At 39.6% G+C, this 26,424-nt stretch overlaps 1 protein-coding gene across 6 annotated transcripts in view; it reads left to right on the forward strand.

The window, feature by feature from the left end:
* ppip5k1a (diphosphoinositol pentakisphosphate kinase 1a) overlaps positions 1 to 24,251 on the forward strand; it is a 34,565-nt gene extending 10,314 nt beyond the window's left edge. For 3 of the 6 annotated variants that reach the window (XM_041978855.1, XM_041978901.1, XM_041978768.1), the window contains 25 exons: positions 215 to 376; positions 461 to 582; positions 678 to 779; positions 875 to 961; positions 1,049 to 1,124; positions 1,236 to 1,345; positions 2,003 to 2,088; positions 2,191 to 2,316; positions 2,790 to 2,911; positions 4,030 to 4,212; positions 4,885 to 5,026; positions 5,139 to 5,362; positions 5,464 to 5,591; positions 5,732 to 5,846; positions 5,936 to 6,043; positions 7,216 to 7,344; positions 7,435 to 7,575; positions 7,800 to 7,893; positions 8,606 to 8,731; positions 11,441 to 11,503; positions 15,809 to 15,868; positions 18,732 to 18,911; positions 21,132 to 21,269; positions 21,366 to 21,479; positions 21,720 to 24,251. In XM_041978855.1, the coding sequence (XP_041834789.1) occupies positions 215 to 376; positions 461 to 582; positions 678 to 779; positions 875 to 961; positions 1,049 to 1,124; positions 1,236 to 1,345; positions 2,003 to 2,088; positions 2,191 to 2,316; positions 2,790 to 2,911; positions 4,030 to 4,212; positions 4,885 to 5,026; positions 5,139 to 5,362; positions 5,464 to 5,591; positions 5,732 to 5,846; positions 5,936 to 6,043; positions 7,216 to 7,344; positions 7,435 to 7,575; positions 7,800 to 7,893; positions 8,606 to 8,731; positions 11,441 to 11,503; positions 15,809 to 15,868; positions 18,732 to 18,911; positions 21,132 to 21,269; positions 21,366 to 21,479; positions 21,720 to 22,351 (3,570 nt within the window). In that variant the 3' untranslated portion in view covers positions 22,352 to 24,251. The remainder of the gene's footprint in view (positions 1 to 214; positions 377 to 460; positions 583 to 677; positions 780 to 874; positions 962 to 1,048; positions 1,125 to 1,235; positions 1,346 to 2,002; positions 2,089 to 2,190; positions 2,317 to 2,789; positions 2,912 to 4,029; positions 4,213 to 4,884; positions 5,027 to 5,138; positions 5,363 to 5,463; positions 5,592 to 5,731; positions 5,847 to 5,935; positions 6,044 to 7,215; positions 7,345 to 7,434; positions 7,576 to 7,799; positions 7,894 to 8,605; positions 8,732 to 11,440; positions 11,504 to 15,808; positions 15,869 to 18,731; positions 18,912 to 21,131; positions 21,270 to 21,365; positions 21,480 to 21,719) is intronic. The other 3 variants (XM_041978980.1, XM_041979057.1, XM_041979124.1) reach the window with 3 other exon arrangements.
* Positions 24,252 to 26,424: the final 2,173 nt, after the last annotated feature.

A 26,424-nucleotide genomic window follows, 5' to 3' on the forward strand; every position in this document is an offset into this window, starting at 1 on the left:
GTAGACGGTAATGTTTACTCCTTGGTTAATGTCAGTCGGTCCAAAAGGGAAACGGACATCAAATCATATGTTTAGTGTTGAAGTCGTGAATCAAGGGGGGAAAAACGGGTTAAGTCATCTCTTGCTTTAACCCCTCTTAACAATAAAGAAATAATACACTTCCAAAGATGTGAAATCAGCTGTGTGGCGGTTGCGGGTGCTTGTGTGATGCCAGGTTTACACTGTGGGGCCCGACTACGCTCATGCTGAGGCCCGGAAGTCCCCTGCTCTGGATGGGAAGGTGGAAAGAGACAGCGAAGGAAAGGAGGTCCGTTACCCCGTCATGCTCTCAGCGATGGAGAAACTGGTTGCTCGTAAAGTGTGCTTGGCATTCAAGGTGGGGAAAGTGAGATTAGCTGTTACAGTATACTTTATATTTGATGTGGAGTAAGAACTTTGGACTGGTTTCCTTTTCCTGCAGCAAACCGTGTGTGGCTTTGACCTTCTCCGAGCCAACGGACACTCCTATGTCTGTGATGTCAATGGTTTCAGTTTCGTCAAGAACTCAATGAAATACTACGACGACTGTGCAAAGATCCTTGGGTACCAGCTCCAGTTTTTGCCATACCTAGGAAGCTGTTCTTATTAACCTGTGACTGCTTTGTTGATTTAAGTTTGTCTGTCTGCTCAACTTTCAGGAATATTGTGATGCGTGAGCTGGCTCCTCAGTTTCAGATACCTTGGTCCATCCCAACTGAGGCAGAAGACATCCCTATTGTTCCCACCACCTCAGGGACCATGTAATTCATAACACTGTTATAGATCAGTGATAAATATGGGAGCAGTTGTGGTTTAAATGGGACTGTTGGTTTTAATCTCTACTAAAACCCCTCAGGATGGAGCTGCGCTGTGTCATCGCTGTCATTCGTCACGGAGACAGAACGCCCAAACAGAAGATGAAGATGGAAGTTCGAAACCCCATGTGTGTCATCTCTGTCTTATCACCTCCCTGTTTACTGAAAAAAATAATTAAACTTTATAGTAATTTTTATGTCTTTGATGCATCCAGGTTCTTTGATCTATTTGAAAAATATGGCGGATACAAAACTGGGAAATTAAAACTGAAGAAGCCAAAACAGCTGCAGGTAATAATAAATCAGTTGGTTTTAAATGACCAAGCCTAATGCCCATAATTCACAGTGTGTGAATGTTTGCTGGTAATACTTCTGATGGCTTGTTACTCTGAATCTCAACAGGAGGTGCTGGACATCACACGGCAGCTGCTAGCAGAACTGGGACAACACAATGATTGTGAGATTGAAGAGAAGAAGTCTAAACTGGAGCAGCTGAAGACTGTTCTGGAAATGTAAGGCATAAGTAAACCAGGTCATGTCACTACCACTAATCCCTGATCTCATTTTCATTTAACTTCGTTTTGGGTCACGGCTGCACGTAGTTTCAGACCAGCTAAAAAAAACTAAACAAAACAGCTTTTCTAGCATGAGAAAATTATAACCTCATGCAGCATCAGCACTGAATTAAAGGTGATCTTGATCATTACCAGAAGTTTGTGTATATATATATATATATATATATATATATATATATATATATATATATATATATGTATATATATATATATACACATACACGTATGTATATACATATATGAATAGGGAACAATCGTGCACCTCTGTCCAATGCAAGAGCCAAGATGGAGGTATGTAGTAGGTGTCATGGTTGGAAAATGTTTCCTAAATTTGTCTTTGGCTTTCTCATGTGATTATGACAAATGTGTTTTAGAAAGGTCACCATCTGTGGTACATAGCCCCCTCATCAGCTGCTGTGCTGTGGCTGATAAGCCTGCAGTGCTTAGCAGACGTCCTTTACGGTGTTGAAGCAAGATCGATGTCAAAGAAATATGTTTTGGTCAGGGTTTGCCAAAACGCTCATTCAAATCATTTACCTTTACGACAAAATATTAAAGACCGTAAACTTTTTTTTTTTGTATTCCTGCTTATAGGTATGGCCACTTCTCAGGGATCAACAGAAAAGTGCAGCTAACTTACCTGCCCCATGGGCAGCCTAAAACCTCAAGTGAAGAAGAAGGTGAAGAGATTTTATTTTTAAAAAGTTTTTCAAGTTAAAATGATGTATACCTTTTCAGACTGCTCAATTCTTTACCACTTTCTGTTTTGTTTTTTGTTAAAGACACACGTAAGGAAGGTCCTTCTCTGCTGCTGGTTCTGAAGTGGGGAGGAGAACTGACGCCTGCCGGCAGAGTGCAGGCTGAGGAGCTGGGCAGAGCCTTTCGTTGCATGTATCCTGGAGGACAAGGTGAGATGGATGCACATGTGAACCCCCCCAGTGAAAAATATAAGTACAGTCCACTTACCATTTAGAAAAGGCTCCTACATTCAAACCACAACCATGAGTCCCACACTCAGCAGACACTGGACCATATAAGGTCTGACTGAGCGGCAGGAGGAGAGAGACACAAAAAGTGGGACTAAACTTCCATAAACTGGCTTGTTTCAGTTACAATACACAGTAATCAAACCACAAAATTAAGGAATTAATTGATTTAACGTTTTATAACTGTCTGCGTAAATACCTATGCTACCGTACCAGATCTATTTTAGATAAGTTTCTATTATATAGTGACCTAAATGATTGTATCAAGATATATATAGTTTCATGACTTAGTCATGACTACTAACTATGTCATATTAACTTCTATGAATATGCTCTTTTTTTTGCACCATGTTCAGTTTTCTTGTGTGGATGCGTTGTGCATGTTTTATTTTCAGGTGACTATGCTGGATTTCCAGGCTGTGGGTTACTGCGGCTACACAGCACCTACAGACACGACCTGAAGATATACGCATCTGATGAAGGCAGGGTGCAGATGACGGCTGCAGCTTTTGCGAAGGTATTTGCTTTTCTTCACCGACGCCTCAGTGTGGGATGGATGTTTCTTACAAGAGGGTTTAAAAACTAATAACTTAGAACTTCTAATTGTTTTCTTTACCAACCTATAAAAAAAGTCAAGTGTGTAGAAAAGAATTAAAGGAGATTAAAATTAAATTTTTTACAGAAATATGTCTGTGTAATTAACAGAAATAAAGAGTGTGGTTAAAACAAGCTGCTTAATACAACAGAAAGACAAGAATTCCACTTGCAGATGGAAAACCGACTTTAACTAAACTGGAAGTTGTTCTGAAAAAGACTGAGTGAAGACCAAAAAGGGCTTAATATTTTTTTTGTTTTTTTTGTTGACAAATTATTGCAAAATTGTTCATATTCACTTTTAATAAAGCAGCCTCTGACAGAGATGACGTGATGACGTTTTCCCTATTTAATTAACTTTTTGGTTTGTTAGTTTTGTTGTATCTGCCATGTATTTTTATTTTATGATATTTTAATTTAGTTTTTAAATTTTATTTATTTATTTTTTATTTTACTTTTATTTTATATTACCTTGTTTTTACTTCAATTTGATTTAAAACAATCATTTTTATTTTGATTTAATTTCATTCTATTTTGTTTCTATAGATTTGTTTTGTGTTGTCAAAGCATAAAAGCCAAGAAGAAATAGAATTTTTATTTCCATTTATACTATCATAGAGTCATAAAAATGAACAATTAAATGAAGACGACTAGAATGGTTAATACAATTATTTGTAAAAAGCCGTTACTCAGTAACAAAGCCATCGCTGTTAAACTGATCCCAGTTTCCAACCAGCAGAATGAGTTTATCCTGTAGGCAATGGAAAGTTTGTTATATTTACCAAAGATTTAGTTTATAATGTAGAAATTTGTGACAGTTCTACTTTATACATATAAGATATAATAAATAAAAAAAAGTGTGATAATGTTTAATGTTACATCTGCACAGCTGACGCTAGTTGACCAGCTGCGTGCCTTGTTCGACACCGGATTGGTCATACCTCTCACTAGTTATCTACTACTCACTTTGAATGAAACACTTCTGAAGTCAGCTGACAGCTCATGGTGTTTGTGTGTGTGTGTGTGTGTGTGTGTGAGCAGGGTTTGCTGGCTCTGGAGGGTGAGCTGACACCCATCCTGGTGCAGATGGTGAAGAGCGCCAACATGAATGGGCTGCTGGACAACGACAGCGACTCGCTGAGCGGCTGCCAGCACCGCGTCAAGGCCCGGCTCCATGAAATCCTTCAGAGGAACAGGGAGTTCACAGAGGAGGACTATGATACGGTGATTAACCAGCTCTGTTTTAAAAGTCAGTAGACCCTCTCTGCAGCAAGTACACGTGATCAGTGCTGGAGCAGAGCACATAAACCAGAGGGCTGAATAAATTCTTGTTCATCTTGATCAGTATGTGAGGTTTTACATGTCTGGAGACATTCTTCCTGCAGTTATGAGTAGGGCCTTACCAATATGTTTTTTTGAGGCTGATATCCATTCCGAAATAACAATAAATAACAAAAAACACCTAGAAGAAAAAGTGTACATATCAAAATAGTTTCTGTTTTTTGAAGCCAAGACTCTAGAGACTGATGTGCAGATGAGAAGACGCTTGATCACTGTTGGTCTGTGTGTTGATCCTACAAAGTTCTGTTAGTAATTTGATCATTCATTCATTAATTTTCTCTACCGCTCATTCTGATTCAGGGTCATAAAGAAGTTTGCTTTTATGGTGCTATATTTATTGAAATGTTCATTTTACATGATTTTAGCCTCATAATGTGGCATCTGAGGTTTTCCTGAAAACATCATGGATGTTGACTGAGATTAGGACCTGAGCTTCAACATGCATTTTTTTGACTGAAGAAGAAGAAAAAGGGAAAAAAACTGCAAGCCAATAAAAATTGCTAAAAAATGGGGCTTAAAGGGTGAAGTCATTGTGATTATATGTCTGTGTGGCAGCTGGCCCCAACCTGCAGCGCCTCTTTGGTGAATTCAATGAACCAAGTTAAGAACCCGGTGGAGACGTGTGATCAGGTCTACGCACTCATTCAGAGTCTCACCTCGCAGATCCGTAAAAGAATGGAAGACCCCAAATCTGCTGGTGAGAATCCTCCGTCTTTACCCTGATGCTTTGTAATAATTTTGGATTGATGTCTTTTTAAATTTTGAAGTTTCTTTCAAAGTGTTGATGCCAGATTTTTCTCCACCACCAGACCTGCAGCTGTACCACAGTGAGACTCTGGAGCTGATGCTGCAGCGCTGGTCCAAACTGGAGAGAGACTTCCGCATGAAGAACGGCCGCTTCGACATCAGTAAAATACCCGACATTTATGACTGTGTGAAGTACGACGTTATACACAACGCTACCCTGGGCCTGGAGGACACACTGGAGCTGTTCAGATTGTCTCGAGCTTTAGCCGACATCGTCATCCCACAGGTAAGGCGAAGGAAGACCTGGAAAGCTGCAGAATAATACTTTTCTCTTTGCCTTCATGGTTTTTAAGGATGTTTCTTACACATTTGTCTGTGTTTTTGCAGGAGTACGGCATAAGTAAAGTGGAGAAACTGGACATATCATATGCCTACTGCCTCCCACTGGTCAGAAAGATCCAGTTAGACCTGCAGAGGACCCACGAAGATGAGTCTGTCAACAAACTACATCCTCTGTGAGTCTAAGATTAAGACTTTCAAGCATACATAGAATTTTACAGAAGGCTGTTTTGATGGAAAGAAATACTAAAAGAATTGCATCAACTAACTGTGGAGAATAATTTCAGATTTGACTTATGTGACTTTGTGTGAGCAGGTACTCTCGTGGAGTGATGTCGCCCGGCCGTCACGTCAGGACACGTTTATATTTCACCAGTGAGAGCCATGTCCACTCCCTCCTCAGCATTTTCCGATACGGAGGCTTGCTTGATGTAAGCAAACATCAATCCTCGTGTTAAATGTGCATTTTATGGGGTGCAAATAAGGAGAGCAAACTCACTTCTGCATGTGCTTGCAACAGGAGGAGAAGGACCAGCAGTGGAAGCGGGCCATGGATTACCTCAGCGCTGTCTCCGAACTCAACTACATGACGCAGATTGTCATCATGCTGTATGAGGACAACAATAAGGTGTGATCCTGCTAGTTTGCTTATTCCTGTACGACTGTTTGTGAAAGAGTTCAATTTAGTTACAGTCATCACACAGTTACTGAAAAATGACTGCAAGCAGCAATTAGAGGTGTCACAGTTGCTTAATTTCACAATTAATTGTGATATTAAACGCCACGATTAATTGATTAAAAAGATCCCAGAATATCGTCACTTTCCACAACAGATTATACCTGAACCGTATCTGCAGATCAGTGCATTCACACAAGGAACAAAAACAAAGTTAACACAACAGAAAAGGTGGAGCAAATGAAGCCTTATTGTCTCCAAATGAATTAGGTGTCAGATTTCTTTCTTTGGTTACAGAAAGAAAAGACCAAGGTGTCATTGTGGAGGACGGCTCAGCAGCCTGTAAAGGATAACAAAATAAGTTGCCAAAAATAGGAGGAAATGAATCAAATATGCAGGGCTTCGTATCACCACTAATTTCCTGAACCAATAGAATGATTCTATTCGATTTTGAATAAATTTGATTTGATATAAATTCAGTTAGATATTTACAGTTTTTCTTGAATATTAAAGAGATTCTCAGATAACTATTTTTTTAAAACACTGAGCCTGTTTATATGACCATCAAAATCAGAAATCTGGGAGTAATCAGATTACTGTAATAATCTGAAATGATGTGTCTACATGCACTTCTGAAATACGCTGTTCAAAAGATTGTCTACATTTCCCAGTCCATTGTTGGATTTATTTAGGAGTACATACGTGCGTGATGAAACATGGCAGAGCCCACGTTTCTTAGCGTTGGCTGCTAATGTGAGAGGTTATGAGCTGGTAAATAGTTTACAGGTGAATATAATCTAATGGTGAATGAAAAAATCCGAATTTGGCATTATCTTGTGTGAGAACCTGATTTTGGGCATATAGATGCCTTGTCACAGCTCTGAACATAATCCACCCAAAAACATTTATCCTCCTTACTTATTAAGTTTCTGATAGATTTCCAGCCTTACATTTAGACTTTTTATCATCAGGTTCTGATTTGAGTAATAATTTTTCCAACATTGGAGTGGAGATGTTAGATTTTTGTGTAGTTGCTTGACATTAAGGATATCATCCTTAGGGAAACAGGATCAGAGAAACTGTCAAATCTCAGTAAGTATATCTCAAACATTTTCTGTCTGAAGGACATCTCCTCTGAAGAGCGTTTCCATGTTGAGCTCCACTTCAGCCCCGGAGTTAAAGGTGTTGAGGAGGAGGAGAATGCCCCGACTGGGTTTGGTTTCAGACCTGCATCTGCTGAGGTGGCACGGCAGGTACGATCACATCCAGCCCTTTTTGTCTTTCTTTTTATTGCCCTACAAAAAGCATCCGGTGTTTTCAGCTTTATGGGTCTGCTTATTTAGAATGGACAAAAACAGCCTGACCCGGGCAGCCTGGAGGATCTCTCACGAGATGAAACTGACCGCGCTGTACCACTGTCTGAGCCAATCACCATTCAGAGGAGGTCCCCGCTTATTCGCAATCATAAGACCGGTTCCATGGAGGTGAGAATAACTGCTTTGTTACCTTCCACAGATGTTGTATCTTTCACTTCATCTCTTAGCACCACTATACACTATACAAAGAGCTTCTCCTCTATAGTTTTGGTCTTATTTGCACATTGTGGTGGAGACTGTTGTATGACATCTAGTATGTTCACACCAACTTTTTTACAACCACATGCATATTTTATCTGTGTGCATGTGTGTGTGTGTGTGTTTTCCACTAGGTCCTGTCAGAAACATCCTCCTCCAAAGTTGGCAGCTATCGCCTTTTTTCGTTCTGCTCACGTCAGTCTCCCGAGATGAAACAAAGTGGATTAGGTAGGTTTAAATATGTCCGTTGTCATGGCAACAGTGGCAGTGTGAAATGACTTGGAGTAGAAGAATTTGAAATAAATTTATATCTTTAGAGGATATGAAATTGATTGAAATAGTTACTCTGAGGAGTATTTTCAAGACCTGTTCACAAAATTGTCCTAGTGCGAATAAAAAAGATGAATAGATAAATTTAAAAAGTTGACAAATATTCAGTTAGAAGTTTTACAGACATGAGACATTTCTAGCTTTTTCTTAGCTTGAATCAAAACCTCAGTGGTCCAGTTTCTAGGATTGAGATTGTTTTTGTTGTGGTTAAAAAAGAAATAAAATCTTGTTAAAGTCATCTTACAACTGTGATTAATCTGTCTGAAAAACTTTCATATGGCATAAGGCTTTCATATGTAAACAATTTAAATTTGTTTAAACTGCACTAATATTAGAAACCTATGTTAACAGAAGGTCTGGGTGGATTTCTTTTTTTTTTTTTTTCTTAATTATAAGCCCATAGCCTAGGTAAAAGATATACATACCGGCCTCTATATTATTAAAACATAAAATCAGATGGAGATGGAGGTTGTTACGGGTTGCATGTATCTGCTTGTCTGTTTCTTCTTCTGTCTCTCTCTGTCTCTATTTCCCCGACTCTTTCTGGTGAGCTGTTTGAGTAACGGCATGTTATGTAGTGGTAACTAACCCCGCCCCCGCCCCCTCGCAGGCTCTCAGTGTGCCGGGCTCTTCAGCACCACCGTCCTAGGTGGCTCCTCTAGCGCTCCTAACCTGCAGGACTACGCACGCGCACATCGCAAAAAATTCTCCACTGGCAGTCTGTCCTACAAAGACGGTATGTGTGTTAAAGACCCAAACCTGCACAGGACAACATTAGATCAGATACACAACTCCTTGTCCTCACCTATGAAATATCCTATGTTAGGTTATCATAGTAAGGCGATGTGCAAAAGTAATCTGAATTTATTGGGACAATTATCACGTATGCCCATACATGTAAATTATAGATTAATTTTATTTTTATTTTTGTTTTTGGTGGCATGCCTTTTTTTTTATTATTATTATTTAAAATTTTCATATCATTCTGGTCACCTAATCCACAGTTTTCCATCTTTTCTTTTCTCTTCACGCCACTTTTGACATGTTAGTGTTTCTTTGTAGTGCTTTGTTGATGAACAGGCTGCCTCGTCTGTGCTACCAGACTTCGGGAATTGTAATATGTGAAGTCCACATTTGGAAATTTACTCAAAAAAGAACCGTACATATAACATTGAGCCTGTTTACAAGAACACCAAAAATCTGATTATTACCTGATTTCTGGAGTTATCAGATTATTCAAGTGATTATGTTGACAGCATAGTATATCAGATTATTATGAGGCCCATTTATGTTCTACACAAATGATGGATACGGAATTTTTTCTCTGATGGAGCAAACGGAGCAGTACCACCGCAAACCATGGTGGCGGTGTTGAGCAGTTGAGCTACTGTGCAACTCGTGAAAGGAACAAAACAGAAGCTGCAATGTATTTAATGGCTGCGGAAGCCACCACAGTCTACTCTGCTTCATCTTTTTATGTCTCCTTCTGAGAATGTACATAATCATAATCAGTCAAATCAAATCAATAATCATGATCTCCTCCATCATCGTCACATTTGTTTGAAACGTCAGATAAACGCTGAACTGCCCTCTGGTGGAGGTATTAGCTAACAACCATTTCAACTTAAGAGACACATTCAAGTATGAAACAGCAGCGTTTAAAATGGATGTAAATATTGTGTATGTAAAAGGAGCATAAATAAGACTAAACACACCCAGATTTCTCCCCAAAGACTTGATTTATTTAGTTTTTATACATCTGCATGTGCAAATAGCTGCGCCACTTCCATGTTTTAATGTCTTCCGTTTAAAAAGACAGAAGTAGCGTTGTTGAATGTTAGCAGAACACGAAAGAAAAACACGATGGCGTGCAGCAGTGGTAGAGTTGGTGTGAATAAAGTAAACTGTTCATGTGTAGTGTCTTTTGTCTCTGATTAGCTTCCACATTAGCAGCTAATGGTAAGATAGTGTGTGCCACCATGTTCAACAAAGACCAGAACCTTTGAAAATAACAGGAAGTTACATCACTATGCACATGCGCACTCCAAAAGGTATCGCATAACGGACTGGGAAATGTAGACAAGGGTTTTTAACTCTTCAGATCAGATTACTACGATAATCTGATTACTCCAAGTTATCGGATTTTGATGGTCATGTAAACGGATGTCAGAGTACGTTAAATGTGTCGTGTGAAGTCACACTGAGTTGCATGCAGGCAGCTGCAGCAGAGACCACGTTCAGTCATTCAGTTCAGGTTTTACTGAGACGTTAGCTGAATTTAATCTTTTCCCATTCAGAAAAGCACAGCATCTTATTGTGTGTCTTCTGCAAGGGTGAAGCAGCATATAACTTTTTGCCAGCAAGCTTTCATTAACTTTCCTTTGTTCAAAATATGATGACCTTTTCCTGTTTGCTTTCATGCACTGATTTTGTGTGGCAATCAGCTGTTCAGCTGAACCTTAATCTTTAAACCAAAATTCAGCTTAACTTTAAATTTCAAACAACTTACAGTGATAACATGATGTCAATCAGCCCTCTGCTGATTGAGTCTGGATGCCAGGGCTGCACATATTAAACCATTTAAAAAGGAAACGAAAAGGATCAGTGATGCATCATGGGCACACTGTTAGACTCAGATGTGTGTTGTCATGTCATCCAGTAGGTGTCAGTGTTGTGCCATGAAGATCCGCCTCCTCTCAGCCTCCATTCTCCTGGTTGTCTCATGTAGAATCACTCTTGGTCTTTGTCATCCATCTTGTCAGACCTCAGTTTCAAGAATCAAAGGAACTGTTGCAGTTTCAGTGCAGTCAGTGCGTCCACCCTAAGTTTTTATTTTCTCTTATTATTATAAGGATCATTTTTATTTTTTTTTATTTTATTTTATGTATTTTTTGTGTGCATGTCTTTAGATTATAGCGGTGGTTCATTCATCTTTTTTTGTCCGTGTGAGTCTTTATTGTCATGCTGCAGCCTCTTTATCCTCCTCAGGTTCAGCATTTGACATTTTTCACTGCCTCCACGTGTCTGTAAACCACGGTTTCCGAGACTGATCAGCTCAATGTCGTCAGCTTTAAAGAAGGAAAAGAAAAGCGTAGGCCTGGATGATACATGTTTTATTTATTTTTTTCTTTGTATGTTTATCATTTAAGTTGAAGTCATTTCATCTCACATAGTCGTCTGAAGATTGGCATGTTGGCCCACATCTTCCAGCATCAATCATTCATTTTTACAACCACCTCAGATGGGGCTCCTTTGTAAACTGGAAAAATTGAACAACTGACTATAAAATACTTATTTGTGAAGGTTTTTGGTTGATTTTTCTCTTTTTTTATTGCCATTGCGTCCACATTAGAAAAGAACAGAGGATGGTAAATCATGATATCTAAGTTGCTGTGGCTCATAGTAACACTAGTGATTTTTTATTTATTTTTTTTTATTTCCTCAGAGTTGTTGTCTATGCCGGCAGTAAAACGATTTTCTGTGTCGTTTGCAAAGCATCCGACTAATGGTACGTCTGCTTCTTTCAAGTATTTTTCCACTTCACCTCCCTTTGCCTTGCATGTCTTCAAACTTTTGTTTTTTGACCTTGAGTATTTTTTTTTCCACATGGCCCTCCAGCATTTCAGGTTTCCGTTTTTTTCTCTCTTTTTTTCTCTTTTAATTGTTTAAATTATTTTAGTTTTTTTTTCTACCCATTAGCTTTCTAACACTACCTGACATTCTCTTTCTAACCAGGGTTCCCACTGGTCTTTTAGTTTGTGAAATATTAACAAAAGTTGGGACAGGGAATGTCAGCAGATTTTACAAAAGCTTCATAGCAGCATGATACAACTTACTGTGCAACAGTTTTTGCCATTACTCATTTACGCCATCTAAACAGGAAATGGGTGGAGCAGTTGATTGAAAAATATACAAACATAAATACAGTATACAAGGTAGAGACAGTCTGTAAAGTTGTAATGAACTTGAAAGTGAATATTTTAGGCTGAGCAGCTTTATTTACCTTTCTTCACAGTCTGAACCCTCTTAGACAAGCTCTGTCATTTAAGTTGGAAGAGTTCTCCAGACTTCTTGAAGGACTTTCCAAAGCTCTTCTTTGGATGTTTCTGCCTTTTTGTTTTGTTTTCTGTCCGGATGATCCAACATTTCTTCAGTAATGTTGAGGTCCGGATTCTGGGGAGGATCCATCCCCCCATCAGACCTGCTGCCACTGAATTTCAGTCCAGTTCTTGTGTCATGTGGCATACCTCAGCCTTTTCTCCCCGTTTCCCTTCCTTAAAAATGGCTTCTAGACAGCTACGTTTCCATGGATACCATTTCTAATGGGGCTTCAGCAAACAGTAGATGGATCAGCTGAAAGTGAAGATGCATCTCTCAGGGCCTGGTTCAGGTCTTTGCTAGATTTTTGTCCTTTTTCTCAAAGACATCATTTTCAGATCCTCATAATGTGCTGGAGATTTATTAATCTTGACACTTCTTCTTCTGTCCTCCATTTGTCCAGTTTCCTCAGATGTTTTGGGGACCCACTGCTCACCATACTGAGATATGCAAAATTAAATATTTAATCATTTAAATCCAATAGCTTTTTGGAAATCGTTTTTTTGCTGCAGAAATACTGTTTTGTGTTGTCTTTGGCATTTCTTTTTAGGTGCAGCTAAAGAAATAGGAACTAATGATGTGTCTTTGTGATGGGCTGCTGGTAACTAAAGATCCCATTTAAAATGGGCTCTTTTCTAAGTTGCTTGTTATGTGTCAACACAACAGCGGTTTATCTATTGAGCTAGGTGGCGTAACAACAGATTCTTCTGAAAACGGTCAGTTGCAAGAACTGGACTGAAAAAGTGCCAAAAATTAATGTAAAAAAAAGAAAAAACATCTGCTAATGGCCAAGAAAAACTTAGGAAGACCTTAAAAACGGTCTGGCAAACTATTTATTAAAACAACTTTAAAAGATTACAAGAAAGTCTGGCTGCTTAGAATTAAAATCTGAAGAACTGAGGTCCACCTCGGGGCAGCACTGAATAATCCAAAATATGAAAGCTCCAGATATTAGGAGGTATATAGTAATAAAGTAATATAGCTTTCATATCTTTAAAAAGTAATGTTAAAAGAAAATAGGAAAATACATCATTTCCATTAAATGATATTGTTTTTAATCTCTTTCTAAGTGCTTGTCTGCTTCGCTTTGATTTTCTTAACCTCCACAGAACTTTTTAAATGTCCAGATGAAACGTTTCATTCAGTTAAGTCGCTCAAAATATTCTTAAAGTTCAGATCTCAGATGTTAATAAAACCTACAAACAATACTGGATCCATTTAAAGCCGTAATTCGACTCAGAAATTCAGCTTGTTCAGCTGAGCGTGCACATGTGTGTCTGTGTGTGTGTGCTCACAGCCATGCACACGGAGAGCAGCTATGACATGCCATCATGTAAATAAGATAAACAGCATCAGACTGTTTACTGTTTGATAACAGGACAAAGTGTAAACCTGTTCTAGAGAAAATGTGACTTTAAATGATATCAGATTTATTTTAATCACGTGCATGGTGACATCACTTCCTGTTGTTGAACGTGACTGCTCCTGTTAGCATTAGCTGCTAATATGAGTTCCACGGTCTTGCTAATGTGAGCGGTAATACGCTGCAAAAGACTTTATAAATGGATGTAATCCACACTGGTGAATGAAAACATCTGAACTTGACATTATCTCAGCATGAGAAGCTGATTTTGGACGGAGGAAACAGGAAACCAGTTGTGTGTAAATATGCTAAGATCTCGCCGAGTCTCAGTAAGTCACAAAAGAGTAGGGTCACGTTACCAGAAATGAGGACATATAAAAAAGATTGAACTCCCAAGTTTTATGAATTGATATTGGATTTAATTAATTTTAATCGATTAAAATCGCTGAATGTTTTTTTTTGTTTGTTTGTTTGTTTGTTTGTTTTTCTTTAGCCCAGCTCTACTAACTAAACCACATGAGCTCATGAAATGGCCTGCTGCAAAGATATGAGCTTACAATAAGCCCCTTTATTTTCTATTCCTAAATATTTTAAAGTTGAGAATTGTGTAACAATATACAACATAAATTATGTTAAAAAAAATAAATAAATTGTCCCCTCGCCCTCTGTGGGCGGTCTCATCCATCCAAGCTCGGGTCCAGAGGCCTGGGAGCTTGAGGGTTCTGCCCAGTATCTTTGCTGTTCTTAGGACTGTATATATATATATATATATATATATATATATATATATATATATATATATATATATATATATATATATATATAAAAATCTTTGATATCCACTGTGGGTTTATTATAGAGGAAAAACTTGATCTATGCTCTGTTAAAGTCAAATATCAGATAGTTTGCTGTTAAGATGGTGATAGAGGTATAATCAGGATTTGTAAGCTTAAGAGACTCAGTAAGTTTCACTTTAAGGGCCAGATGGGAAAAAAACTCTGGAGGTCAAAGATTTTAATATCACTGTTGACGTCATATATTTTCTAATCTTAGTTTCACACTTTCATCAGATTTGAAGGCTTGCAAGAGACAAAGGAGGTTTAGATCCGCTTTCTTGTGTTTATAATGCGAATACTCTGCAGGTACAGATAGTTTGGCTCTCTCTCCATGATAACGTTTATCAGAAATAAACCCTGCGCTTTTTGTCGGTTAGGCTGGAAACTGAGACCCTGATCTTCATGAGCCACGGAGAACATGCTGGTCTAATGCTCAGGGTTGCTTTACGAGCATATCTGTTACACTGGCTGGTGTTAAAGCTTTTTAATTAAAAGAAAACTATAAATATTAAAGTGAAAAAAAGCTTCATCATTGATGTTTTAACATCTAAAGATTGATCTTTGTCACATTTTTTCTAATTTAAAAGCAGAAGTACCAAGGCTGATGAACTAAGGGTGGGAACCCTGTTTAACATCCTGCATACAGTTTGAAAATCACCATTACCCAGTAATTCAGTGTTATTAGTTTTCAATTAAAAGATATGTGTGTAAGTGCATGTGTACACAGTAATTACATCAAATACACACCTGTTGCCATGATTGTAGATGCTGTGAATTTATGAATCATTGTTTAAATGCCACCAACAGCAAATCAATGTTTAACCCTTCTCTTTTTCTGTTACCTCAGCCTTTTTGTTTTTCCCCAGTAATGCTAAACCCGAAGTTGTCTGCATAAATCATGAAGAGGGATCAATCACAGCTGATTGAACCCGTGTCAATTCTTAATGGCAAACTTGGGAAGGGTTACACCTTTGTTCATCCCATCTCCTGTGTTCTGAAAGAAACATTGATTAGTTTTTGTTTTTCTTCATACATGCACACATGAATTCAGGGTTATGAGTGTACAGATGTGGCGGTTGAGACTTTTTTGATTTGATTTCTTTCCTTTTTTCTTTTTTCTTATTTGATAAGTGCCAGCAGTGGTTGGTACTGCAGCTGTTTGACGCTACTTTGCTGTTGTTTAATAGATGTTCAGTCATTTTGGGATTATGTTTGATGGGTTTGTTCCTGTTGTCTACTATGCCTTTTATTTTCTGTCTGGAAAAAATAACAGATTTAAATGCAGTAAATACGTCTAAATGTTTGGGTTTTGTAGGTCTTCGTGTATCTCTGAGTATGGCTGTAGTAGTGGAGCTAGAATATGAGATTTCTGCCTGTTCTGGTTCTAAAACTTTTCATTCTTGAAAATGTTTGTCCTCCTTTCAAACAGTAAAGAGCAACTTGAAACAGAGTTCCACAAACCTTCTACAAACTATATTATTGTTTCACTGTCCTTTACACGTATCTTTGATCACAGGAACTAAAGATGACACCTCCACTATAGCAGTGGCTCCATCTCGTTGGTGCACTGCGAAAGGTACAACAGTCCCTAGGTTTGCCATTTTTGTGTTTGTACTAGGGTTGTCAAAAGAAAACAGAAAGATCGATACCCAGATAATAAACAATACTGAAAAGTTTTCTATGTTGATACTCATTTCCAGTAGCATGAACATCGATGTTGCCATGTTTGCCTCCTCCAGCTGATACGCAGCTTTATTAGCTGAACGCATGAATGTGAGCTGAGCTCCCAACGCTCAGCAGACCAACTAACTTCAGTCTTCTCAGTGTTTTAAACTTCATAATTTCTGTCCATTTTTGGCGCGAGCGCAGCAGTATTTTACAGCTGCTGCTTGAAAATTTGTTCCTAGGTTTTTGTGTTGCTTTTTTAAGTATTTCTATCATTTATATACACCAGGATAAAGTGAAAACCTGTGTGTGTGTGTGTGTGTGTATGTGTGTGTGTGAGTTTTCATAGTTAGGCACCATTAAAATACTGCAGGCTGTGAGCTGTCTGTCAGCTGTGAGTGAGAGAAGCCTAAATACAAAGAACATCCCATGTAGGCGGCTTAAAACGCTGCTCTGACAGTTTGTACTCAATGTTTGCGACACAGCCATTTTATATATATGTATAACAGCATGGGATGCATTCAGTATGTTCAATATATCACCCACCCCTGCTGCCGTTATTCTTCAAAATCATAAATTAATTCATTTAAATAGACGACCTAGTCTCTGCTGGTTCTGGCCTCGTGGGAAGAGACATTTCCATGACGTAAGCGGAACAGTTAGCTAGCTATTTGCCTCACCGAAGCTAATGCGGCTAATTCTACTGATGACAGGGAGGTCATTTTTAGTCCCCTCAGTTTGTGCTTTAGTCCTGAACAGAAAGACTGTTTATATTTTTCTGGTGATATTGGAGACTTTTGGAGACTGATGTGAAATAACACAACATTTACTCAATGAGCAGCGGTGCTGACTTAGGCCCCTCCCCCGTCCAAACGCACTCAACAGCCTCGGTCCTCACGCAGTCCCAGCTCCAGAGCAGGAGATGTTCACCTCTGCTCCACGAACAGACTCAAACCTGCTGCTGGCTGATCCCGCCCTGGCTTACCATATATATATATATATGTATATATATATATTACATTTGTTCCTTTTACTGTACGGAAAAAGAACCAAACAATGACCTAAAAACCAAAGTATGTACTGAACTTTTTTGGTGTGCTGTTACAACCCTAACATATAGTTTCATAGTCTAACTCAACCATTCAGTCAAATATGTATCACGTAAGTAGTGTTAAATACATTCAACTGGTTTTCCAAGTTTCATTTTACTGGCTAATAATATCCAGATATTCAAAGAAAAACACAAAAAAACACGTTTTGTCATGTGTTGCTTTGTGTGACCCACCCAACACATCCAGGTGTTTATTTGCTCCAGACACTGACACAATAAGTCTATTGGACTGCAGTCATCTGGTGACAGAGACACATAAAGTTGTGTATCATCTGCATAACTTTGATAACTAATGCTATAGTTCTGTAATATTTTACCCAAAGGGAGCATATACAAGTTGAACAGAAGAGGTCCAAGGATTGACCCCTGGGGGACTCCACAAGTCATGGCCACTCGCTCGGATTCATGGCTGCCGATCGTTACAAAATAACTCCGGCCTTCTAAATAGGACCTGAACCAGTTAAGAACCGCTCTGGAAAATCCAACCCAGTTTTCCAGCCTGTGCAACAGGATTCTGTGATCTACAGTATCAAACTAGTAAAATATTAAAACAGCACTTTCTTCACCAACACTAAGGACATTATCATGATGTGACAAATACCAAACTTTTATTTAATCTTAACCCCTAAACTCATAAATGTATTTACAATTATATTAAACAAAATTAATACAGGACAGAAATAACACAGACAAAAAGACTGGATTAGAATAAAATACAATTAAATGTTCATTAATAAAAATATATAATGAATAACTAATATAAAATAAATACATAAATAAAAATGAATAAAAGCAAACAAATAAGCTAAATTAATTAGATGTGAACAAATAAAAGAAGTGGTTTGTCACAAACATGATAAGGGGTTAAAGACGGGTTAATATTGATAATAATGATAATCAGAATAATTTATTCTTAATGTCAAAGAAAAGTTGAGAAATTTTTGGAAGATGGTTAAAATCAATCATTTATCTACCAGCATCATTCCCAAACGATGTTTTCATCAAAGACAGCGTAAGCGATGCGGCTCCTCCTCCTGGATCAAAGATGATATTGACACACTCCTGGGTATCGGTATCGACTCTGAAATTCTAGTTTGTTGACAACCCTAGTTGGCCATGAGTTTTATTAACAGGATGGTATCAGATTGATGTCCGTTTTCCCAGCCGGTCGAGCTGCACATCTAACAAGCGCTTGTCATTTTTCTGTGTTCTGGGCTGCTCCGCTTCCTGTTGATGTCCAGTGTGACTCTTGCTCCTCGGTGGACTCTCGCTGGATCATTCTGTTGAGAGACTGTAGAGGAGCAACATGTCTGTTGGTTTATTTATTATTTTCATGTCTTGCTTTAAGCTTGTGCTGAAACTTCTCAATTATTTGCCACTTTTTTCTGATTGTTTTGCTGTCCGATTTAAAAACTGTTGGCCGCTGCTTTTGTTCAGAGCACCTTCTTCATGAACACGACACACCACTCCTCTCTTCGTCCCTACACCTTTTCTTTCCAAGCTCTGACTTCCCTTCTCATCTGTGTAATACAGACCTTTACTCCCCATCTCTCCCAGCTTTAAGCCTGTCGTTTCTTGTCTTCTGTAATGCCTCCTCCTCCCCCTCCTCTTCCTCCCTCCTGGTCCACTGCTCTGTCCACTCGCTCTCCCTCTTCTTCCTCAGAGCCTTTGAAGGAACACGATGTGGCCCAGTTACTGAGGTGTTTCTCCACTGACCTCAGCCTGGGCCGCCAACTCTCTCTGGACCAGGCGCTGGCCCACCACCTCCACCAGTGCTCCTACCACCTCCGCCTCTTCCGAAACTGGCTCATCTCCGGCCAGGACCCCGTAGAGTACCTCCACGGTCAGCTCCTGGCCCTGCCCCTCGCCCCTCCCTTCCTCCTCCCCCCGCCTCGTGCTCGCTTTAACCACTGCTCACAGTTTAGTTGGGACTGTGCTTGCTCTTTGGTTTTGCCTCCTGGTGTTTCTGCATGCTTGCCTGTTTCTGTGGTTATGCAGGTTCAAGCTGTAGCTGTGGGAGCTGTTTGGGATTTTGGGCCATTTTTTCAAATCACAGCCCACCCCTCATCAGCGGTGTTTCACCTCATCCTTTTCTCAGGTGCATAATCCCACTAGCTCCCCAGTTTGCTTCATTTGTCTTTCTTCTTCTTTTGAGCATTAATAAATTATGCAATAAAAAGAGTATTGATTTTTGGAAAGTGATGGATTTAAACCCAAATGTACTTAGTTATTTTCAGAAAATTGATATGTTGCAAGTTTAGTTATTTCCTTTAGCTATTTAAAGTTTTTTGTTTTTGTTTTTTGTTTGTTTTCCAGGCCTTATATTTTACTCTAATATATTTATAAGTATATAAAAGTTTTTATTTCTATCAAACTCTATTATGACTCATTTTTTAGATTCCAGTTTGTAACATTTATGGGAGAGCTGTTGGTATTAAATCAATATAATATTCACAACTGAAGGCTGTAAGGTTACTCTTCTACGTTTTTACAGTAGACTGAAACAGACAAACCAAACCATGGTTGTAGTTCGACATTGTGGATTGTAATTCTAAGTTCTCCAGAGAAGGGTGGTGAGGTGGGAGAAATTCAGGTATGTAGTTGACTGCTGTCTGCAGCATCTCCTGTAGATGTCTTAAAAACCAATATAGTGCTCCTTTAAAGCCTGAAGATTCATAAAGTTTAACATTCTTTAAAATCTAAAAAACTATTACAGTTGAATGCCACTGACATATTTAAATCTGGACTTTTAGTCGTGTTTGGCACATACCTAATATTAGCTAGCTCTGTGAGAGTTTTGTATTAAAGGCAGTTTCCTCTAAACTGCCACAGCAGCACCATTTCTCATTTTTTATACCAGTTATTGTCACAATAAAACACCAACAAAAAGCCACCTAGATGGAAAAAGAAATCACTTTTCTTTTATCAGGCAGTTTGGTGGGCATTAAAACAGCAGAAGCAAAGAAGCAACAAAAAAGATTTGGTTTTAAATAAATAAATTGATGTGAGAGTTTGTGTCCTCCACCCCCACATGAACAGAAACATTGTTTTAAGTGCAGACTGAAATGTGTCACATTATCATTTATCAGTCATCTTTGATCAAATTCTGCCTGATCTAAATCAGGACTTCTTATTTCTAATTTAAGGCTGTGCTGTATTTTGGGAAGCTTTTCCTTGACAAGATGCACTGACAAGTGTTTCTTTCAGCTCCCACCTAAGTAGAATAACATTATTGCATTCTTCTTTAAGCTGAATGAACAAAATGTAAACAGAATCTGCACATTCCTCCACATCATGTGTCGCAGTGCTTCGTGAAATGAATATTGACATATTTTTGCATCCAGTTTTGTTTTTTCCCCTCCAGATTAAAGCAGACTTCATCACTAACTTGCACATTAGTGATTTGTGACAACATAGAAAGTGGTTTTACTCAGCACTGCAGCAGCCGCTCTGTTTGAATGCCAGCCGTCCTTATACCTGACCTTAACCAGCATGAGATTTCTGCTTGTTTGCCGTCTATCTGACGTACACTCACATCCTAGAAACAGAAAACATCCTCCTCTGAGGTTTTTGAAGCGATGGAAATAAGCTGGAGTTTGCCGCTTTGTGACTGAACAGTTCTGGTGAATTGTAGCTTGGTTGTGAACTAACAGTGGGTGAACTGGCTTGGATAACCCTGGTGGGACCTGAGCTGCCGGTTTGATGCTGTGTGCTGCTGTTGGAGCTGCAGTGGATGTGTGATGGGACTGACAAAAAGGCCGATTTTTTTTTTTTTCTTTCCTTTTTTTGTTAAAGATATGCTTGCTTTTGCAATTAGTGAGCGACTTGTGTTTTCTTGGCCTTCAGCATGAGTTTTTGCAAATTGCCTGTGTGGAAATGAAGCATAGAGGCTGGCAGGAGTTCACAGCTAGTTATAGGGAAACAGGAGAGCTGTGTTAAGATGGAGTGTGTGTATGCGTGAAACATTGATGTCGGGTGTTAAGTCGAATTCCTGCTCCTCTTCTGACTCCCTGGCCAGAGGGCTGATGTGCCTGCGGGCATCATGTGTCTCCTCTGCCCGTAGGCTTCGAAGGCTGCTCCATGGTACCCTCCATCTATCCTCTGGAAACGCTGCACAACTCGCTGTCCCTGAAACAGGTCAACGAGTTTCTCACCAGCGTGTGTGAGAATGCAGGAGATCCACACACCAGGACCACCAGAGGTAAGAAAACCACCACAGGTTTCATGTTTGTATTTCTAGATAAAATCATATTCACCTAGTTGGACCTCCAACCCCTCTCTTTCTTTAACCCTGAAGCTCTGTCAGCTATGTTTGGCACACACAACCAGCCGTCAGTAGATTCGTACATCCCACAGAGAGTCCTTTCTTCCTCCATCTCTCTCAGATCTCGCTCTGACAGACCTCCTTGGTGTGAGTATCGCAGCATGTCCTTGTTCACAACCAGATTTGATGTTTCTAGGTTGGCCTCCCTCAGCTGTCTCATTCCAGACTCATTTGGGGACTATTTATAGAATGCAACTTGTCCTCTGTGTTCTGTTTAGTCTGTTATTTTTGTCACAGAACCCACTGAACTTGTTTTTTCCTGAGTAGAAACTTGGACTGTTTAGCTTCATTCATGCGAGTATGTGGGTTTATTTTCTGTCTCCACAGACAGCAGCGGTCCATCCAGTACAGTGTCCAGCGCTGGACCTTCCTCTCCCACCACAGCCGACACTTCCCCACGGTTCAGCTTCAGCGATAAGGTCTCCCTAACCCCACAGAGCAGCGAGGAAACCCACTCCTCCCAGAATGTTCCCGCTCAGCCAGCTCCTGCCTTCGGGTCACAAGGTTTCGATCCAGCTTATCCTGCTGTTACAAACCCGACCGAAGTCCCTATGACTCCAAATAACTCACCAGAAGATGAGCCTGAGCTCAGTGCTGATAACCAGCCAGACAGTCTTGAGCCTCCAGTGGAGGGGGAGGAGGTTGCTTCTGTCAGTTTGGATCCTTCAACTGATCTGATTTCTGATCCTGGTCTGAGGCCGCCCTGCACTGCCTTAGCTGAACTAGCTCTGGGTCGGATGGAGGGTTACTGCCTCCCGGGCTCTCTGCCTGTGCTGCTGGAGCTCAGAGAGAGCAGCAGCGAGGCAGGCTCCAGCTCACAGACTCCCCAGTCTCCTGAAGGGCCTGACGAGTTCTTTGACACACAGGAGTCCATGGAGTTGTGGACAGACAGTCCAGAGAGCGCCCCTCCTCCTGAGACTCCTCTAGATTCTGGACCCACCCAGACAGCTGAGCCATAGATCATGTTTCTGATAACACCTCTGACTCTACAAACATCAGCTGCGTAGTGATGGATTGTTCTGGGCTGCAGCCAGCTGGACCTTCCTCTCCCATGTCTCATTTCTGGCAGCTCATCAGGCGCTCGGCTCCGTGCTGGAGAATTATAAGACAATTCCATACATGCTGTCCATTGCCTTTGAAAGTACACCAGTGACACCACTGCTGAGGGCTCACTGGTCCAGTCTGTCTGGAACGTTGTGGTAAGGTTACTGACCAGTTCAAATGAAACAGCCGCTGTCAGAGATGTTTCCTTAAAGCAGCAGTACCTGAGTTTGGCCACTAGGGGGCAGAAAGTCCCAAAACAAACACTGATGAAAGCTTAAAGTCTTAATCAGAGGAAATATCCTGAAAAGCTAAAGTGAGCTTCAAAGCTGCATCACATTGTGGTAATGTAATGATTTTCTGACTGAGATGCTGACTAGTGAAGCTTTAACTTACTTGTACACTGTTACGCATATTTCTACATCTCTCAGACAGTTTCTGCTTTGTCAGAACCAACTGCTATGTCACAGTCAGGTGACCCGTATTTCCTGGGTTTGTGACTGTCGTTCTGTTTGTTACATAATACAAAAACCTAACTCAGAAACACAAGAAATGATGGAGAAAATCTAATCAGTGGGTCTTCTTTTCTTCATCGTGCCCATCTGGCGCAGTTTCTGAGATGCTGCACATTCAGATCCTGCTACTAAGTCTAAAATAAAAACCTAATGACAGCAAAGGAATCTTCATCACTTTAAGTAAAATGTAAGTATTCAATCACAAGGTCAAGCCACATGTGCACTGCTTACTGCCAAAGTCCTTAATCTCAGTAAAGATCTAATATAATCAACAGAACATTAAGGAGAAGATATTTATTTTGGGATCGCATTTTAAAAAAGAAAAGTCTGTATTTTTAATACTCGCACTTAAGATATTTGGTTGTATTTTTTTTTTTTTTTTTTTTTGTGAAACCTCAAGATGTGTTAAAATCTGAACGTCTCATTTTATCATTGAACAAACAGGAGGGGCATTTTACAGACGGTGTGTTTTTATGCTCGCGAGCAGATATGTAGCACAGATTCAGGCATGCACGCACGCCTTGGAGGCCATTAAAGTCCATGTCAACGTGCCGCTGTGTTGTGATCGTCTGGCTGTCATGTTACATATAAATGTACTGTAGAAGTGAAATATACCACTGTGAGTTAGCAACACTGAGATGATTGTGTCTCACGTTTTTCACGTTGCTCACACTGCAGCTGTGCACACATTTTCTGGTCAAAGTGAGTCTTTTCAGAGCTACTGTCTTTATTTCCCTGGATTATTAAAACTTTTTCTGTGAATACATTGCCCCAGAACGGTTGAACATTTAAGTTTGTACTTCTACTTTTTTTTACTACTGATGACTTAATTCCAGATTTTATTTGCAAAAGAGTTATAATGGCACCAAAAAGTAAAAAATATACAAATTAAGTTCAGTGTTTAAATGTCTGTATAATCTGACTTTTTATTAACTCTTAAATAGATCTATTGTGAAATTTTACAGTGAACTTGTAGGACTGTGGGTCAAATTAAATCCTATGAAACATAAGCTGTGTGTGACATTCAGAAAGTTTTTATCATTACCACAAGATACTTGTGAGGAAATGTGGGAATTTGGGTCAAATGACCCTTTAAAAGCTGAACAATCCACCTTTTCGTCTCAGATACTGAATACAACGCCTAGCAATGTTCTGGAAAAATGTCCATCTGTAATGAAAAGCTTGTCTTTGCTGAATACGCCTTTTGGAACGTGTACTTTCTACTTGGCACTTTATTTTTTTTGCCCGGTCCTGGACTTTGGTTTCTTCCCATGAAAAGAAATAAATACAGTCAAAATGTAAACATTTAGTCATTTGTATGCATATTTTGTGAAAGTACAATGCTGTCATGTCTTATAGTAAACCTGAAATAGCTCTGAGTATGCCTCCTGACAGTCATAGGCCTGTACGGTCACCATCCACTTTATCAGGTTCACCGTGCCAGTACCTGGCTGGACCCCCTTTTACCTTCAGAACTCTTTACTTCTTGGTGTCATAGATTCAACAAAGTGTTGGAAACATTCCTCAGAGGTTTTTGCTCCATATTGACATGACAGCATCACACAGTTGCTGCAGATTTGTCGGCTGCGGATCCATGATAAGAATATCCCGTTCCATCAAGCCTAACACCACCCCCAGACAAGGTGCAATACTGCCTTTAAGCAACAAAGAGGGCCTCAAGGCACGACCAATCAGCAGCCGCTGCGGATGTGAAACCCAAATAGCTCAAAAGGCCCCATTAGGTACCTATTTGAGAAGTTAAATGTAAAACGGTGCATCGGATGTTAGGTTTTTTGTCTCTGTTGGGCTTGTGAAGGACTAGAGATCTGTCCGGGGTGTACCCTGCCCCTTAGCCAGATAGACTCCAGCCCCCCTCGACCTTGCACTGGAATAAGGGGATCTAGAAAATGGATAGATGATGGGCGTAGGATTTTATAAGTTCATTGTAGTTTAAGTATAGTGTGGTAGAAGTACAATACTGCAGCATTATATGCAGCATTATATGCTAGGGGGAATAAAGTAAAAAAAAAAAAAAAATTATTAATTAATTATTAATTAACTTAATAAGACAACTCTACTAAAGTAAAATAATTTTCAAATTTAATCACTCAATACCTCACAGTAGCAAGCTTTGCACTCGACTAAACATACTCCATATGTATCCTGAAAAGATCCGTAAAGTTACTCATCTGTTCTCCACCCCGATCATGCCACCCAGGTGGTGATGTCATTTGCCACATCCATCCAGCAGCTTCTCACAGCAGGGATTGTCCTCCAACTTCCCATCATGCTCCTTCCTCAACTCAGTATGAGACTCACAAAGACAACGCAGTGTCCGCCTGGGAGCCGATGCTCCACAAATCACTGCCGTCTCTGTTTAGCTTGGTTTGCATGACAAACGGCTCACGTCCTCGCTGCAGGGCCTCAGCATGCCCAACATGCTCATCTCCATATTCTCAGGCGGATAAAAAAGGTTTTTCTCAGGCAGAACAAAGCCCACTCTGTCCTCTGTGTCGGGACGTATCTGTGGTGCTGAACCCACACTGGATTACATCATCCTCTCACTCTGAGGCCACAAGGAATGACATTGTTGTCTGTGAGGTTTTAATCTGCAGATTCCAAGTTGTGTGTCTGGTTTCTTCTATTTCTGTTCTTCTATTTGTTTTATTTCCTTAGAGGTAAGTTATAAACATTATGGTCCATGAAAACAAGAAAAAATCTGTTACACTAGTTCTTCTGCCCAGCTTTCTGACCTTTGCCTTATTTTGGTTTTTGTTTGTGGCTCATGATCAAACATTTTAACCTACAGAACCCCTTCATGTGGTTGCTCTTTCAAAACACAAAATACTGTCACTTAGTACAGTAAGCCAATTATCTTTTGACTGTCCTTTGGCCAGCTTAGTTTTAAATATATTTAACCGGAAGTTGTTGGAAATAGTCTCATCTCCTTTTACAGTAACAGTATTTTCCATTAGTGGCATTTGCTGCTGTGCTTTGTAACATCTGCTCAAAGGAAGCTGCCATGTGGGCCATCACCTCATTTACCAGGATTTTTAGTGTAATCTTAGGATGGATTGCTTTCAGAGATATGCCCGATCAGAGATGTTAGGAGTGCTGCATCATTAGTATTGTAATAGTAGCACAAAACAAATACACAGCTATTGGCATCTATAACTAAGACTATGTTGATGAAACTTCTAATTCTTGAGCAAGAAGCTGTCTAGAAGCTTCTGCAGGCAGTTCCTGCCACTGTTTGCACAGAAGTGGGTTTCAGCTTACAGTAAAAATTTTTAAAATGATTTTAAACTTTATCATTTGAAACTCAGTGACCCAATAAAAGTTCTTTCTTTTCCCATTTTCTTGCTCTCTTTTTCAGATTGTCCTGCTAAGAGACCACTTTATTTCTACATGTTACCAAATGGTCAACACAGCTAATAGTTAGCATTCTGATGGTTGCGTTTAGCTGGGAAAAGCCC

Source organism: Melanotaenia boesemani, chromosome 1 (assembly GCF_017639745.1).
Source record: "Melanotaenia boesemani isolate fMelBoe1 chromosome 1, fMelBoe1.pri, whole genome shotgun sequence".
Classification (NCBI taxonomy): domain Eukaryota; kingdom Metazoa; phylum Chordata; class Actinopteri; order Atheriniformes; family Melanotaeniidae; genus Melanotaenia; species Melanotaenia boesemani.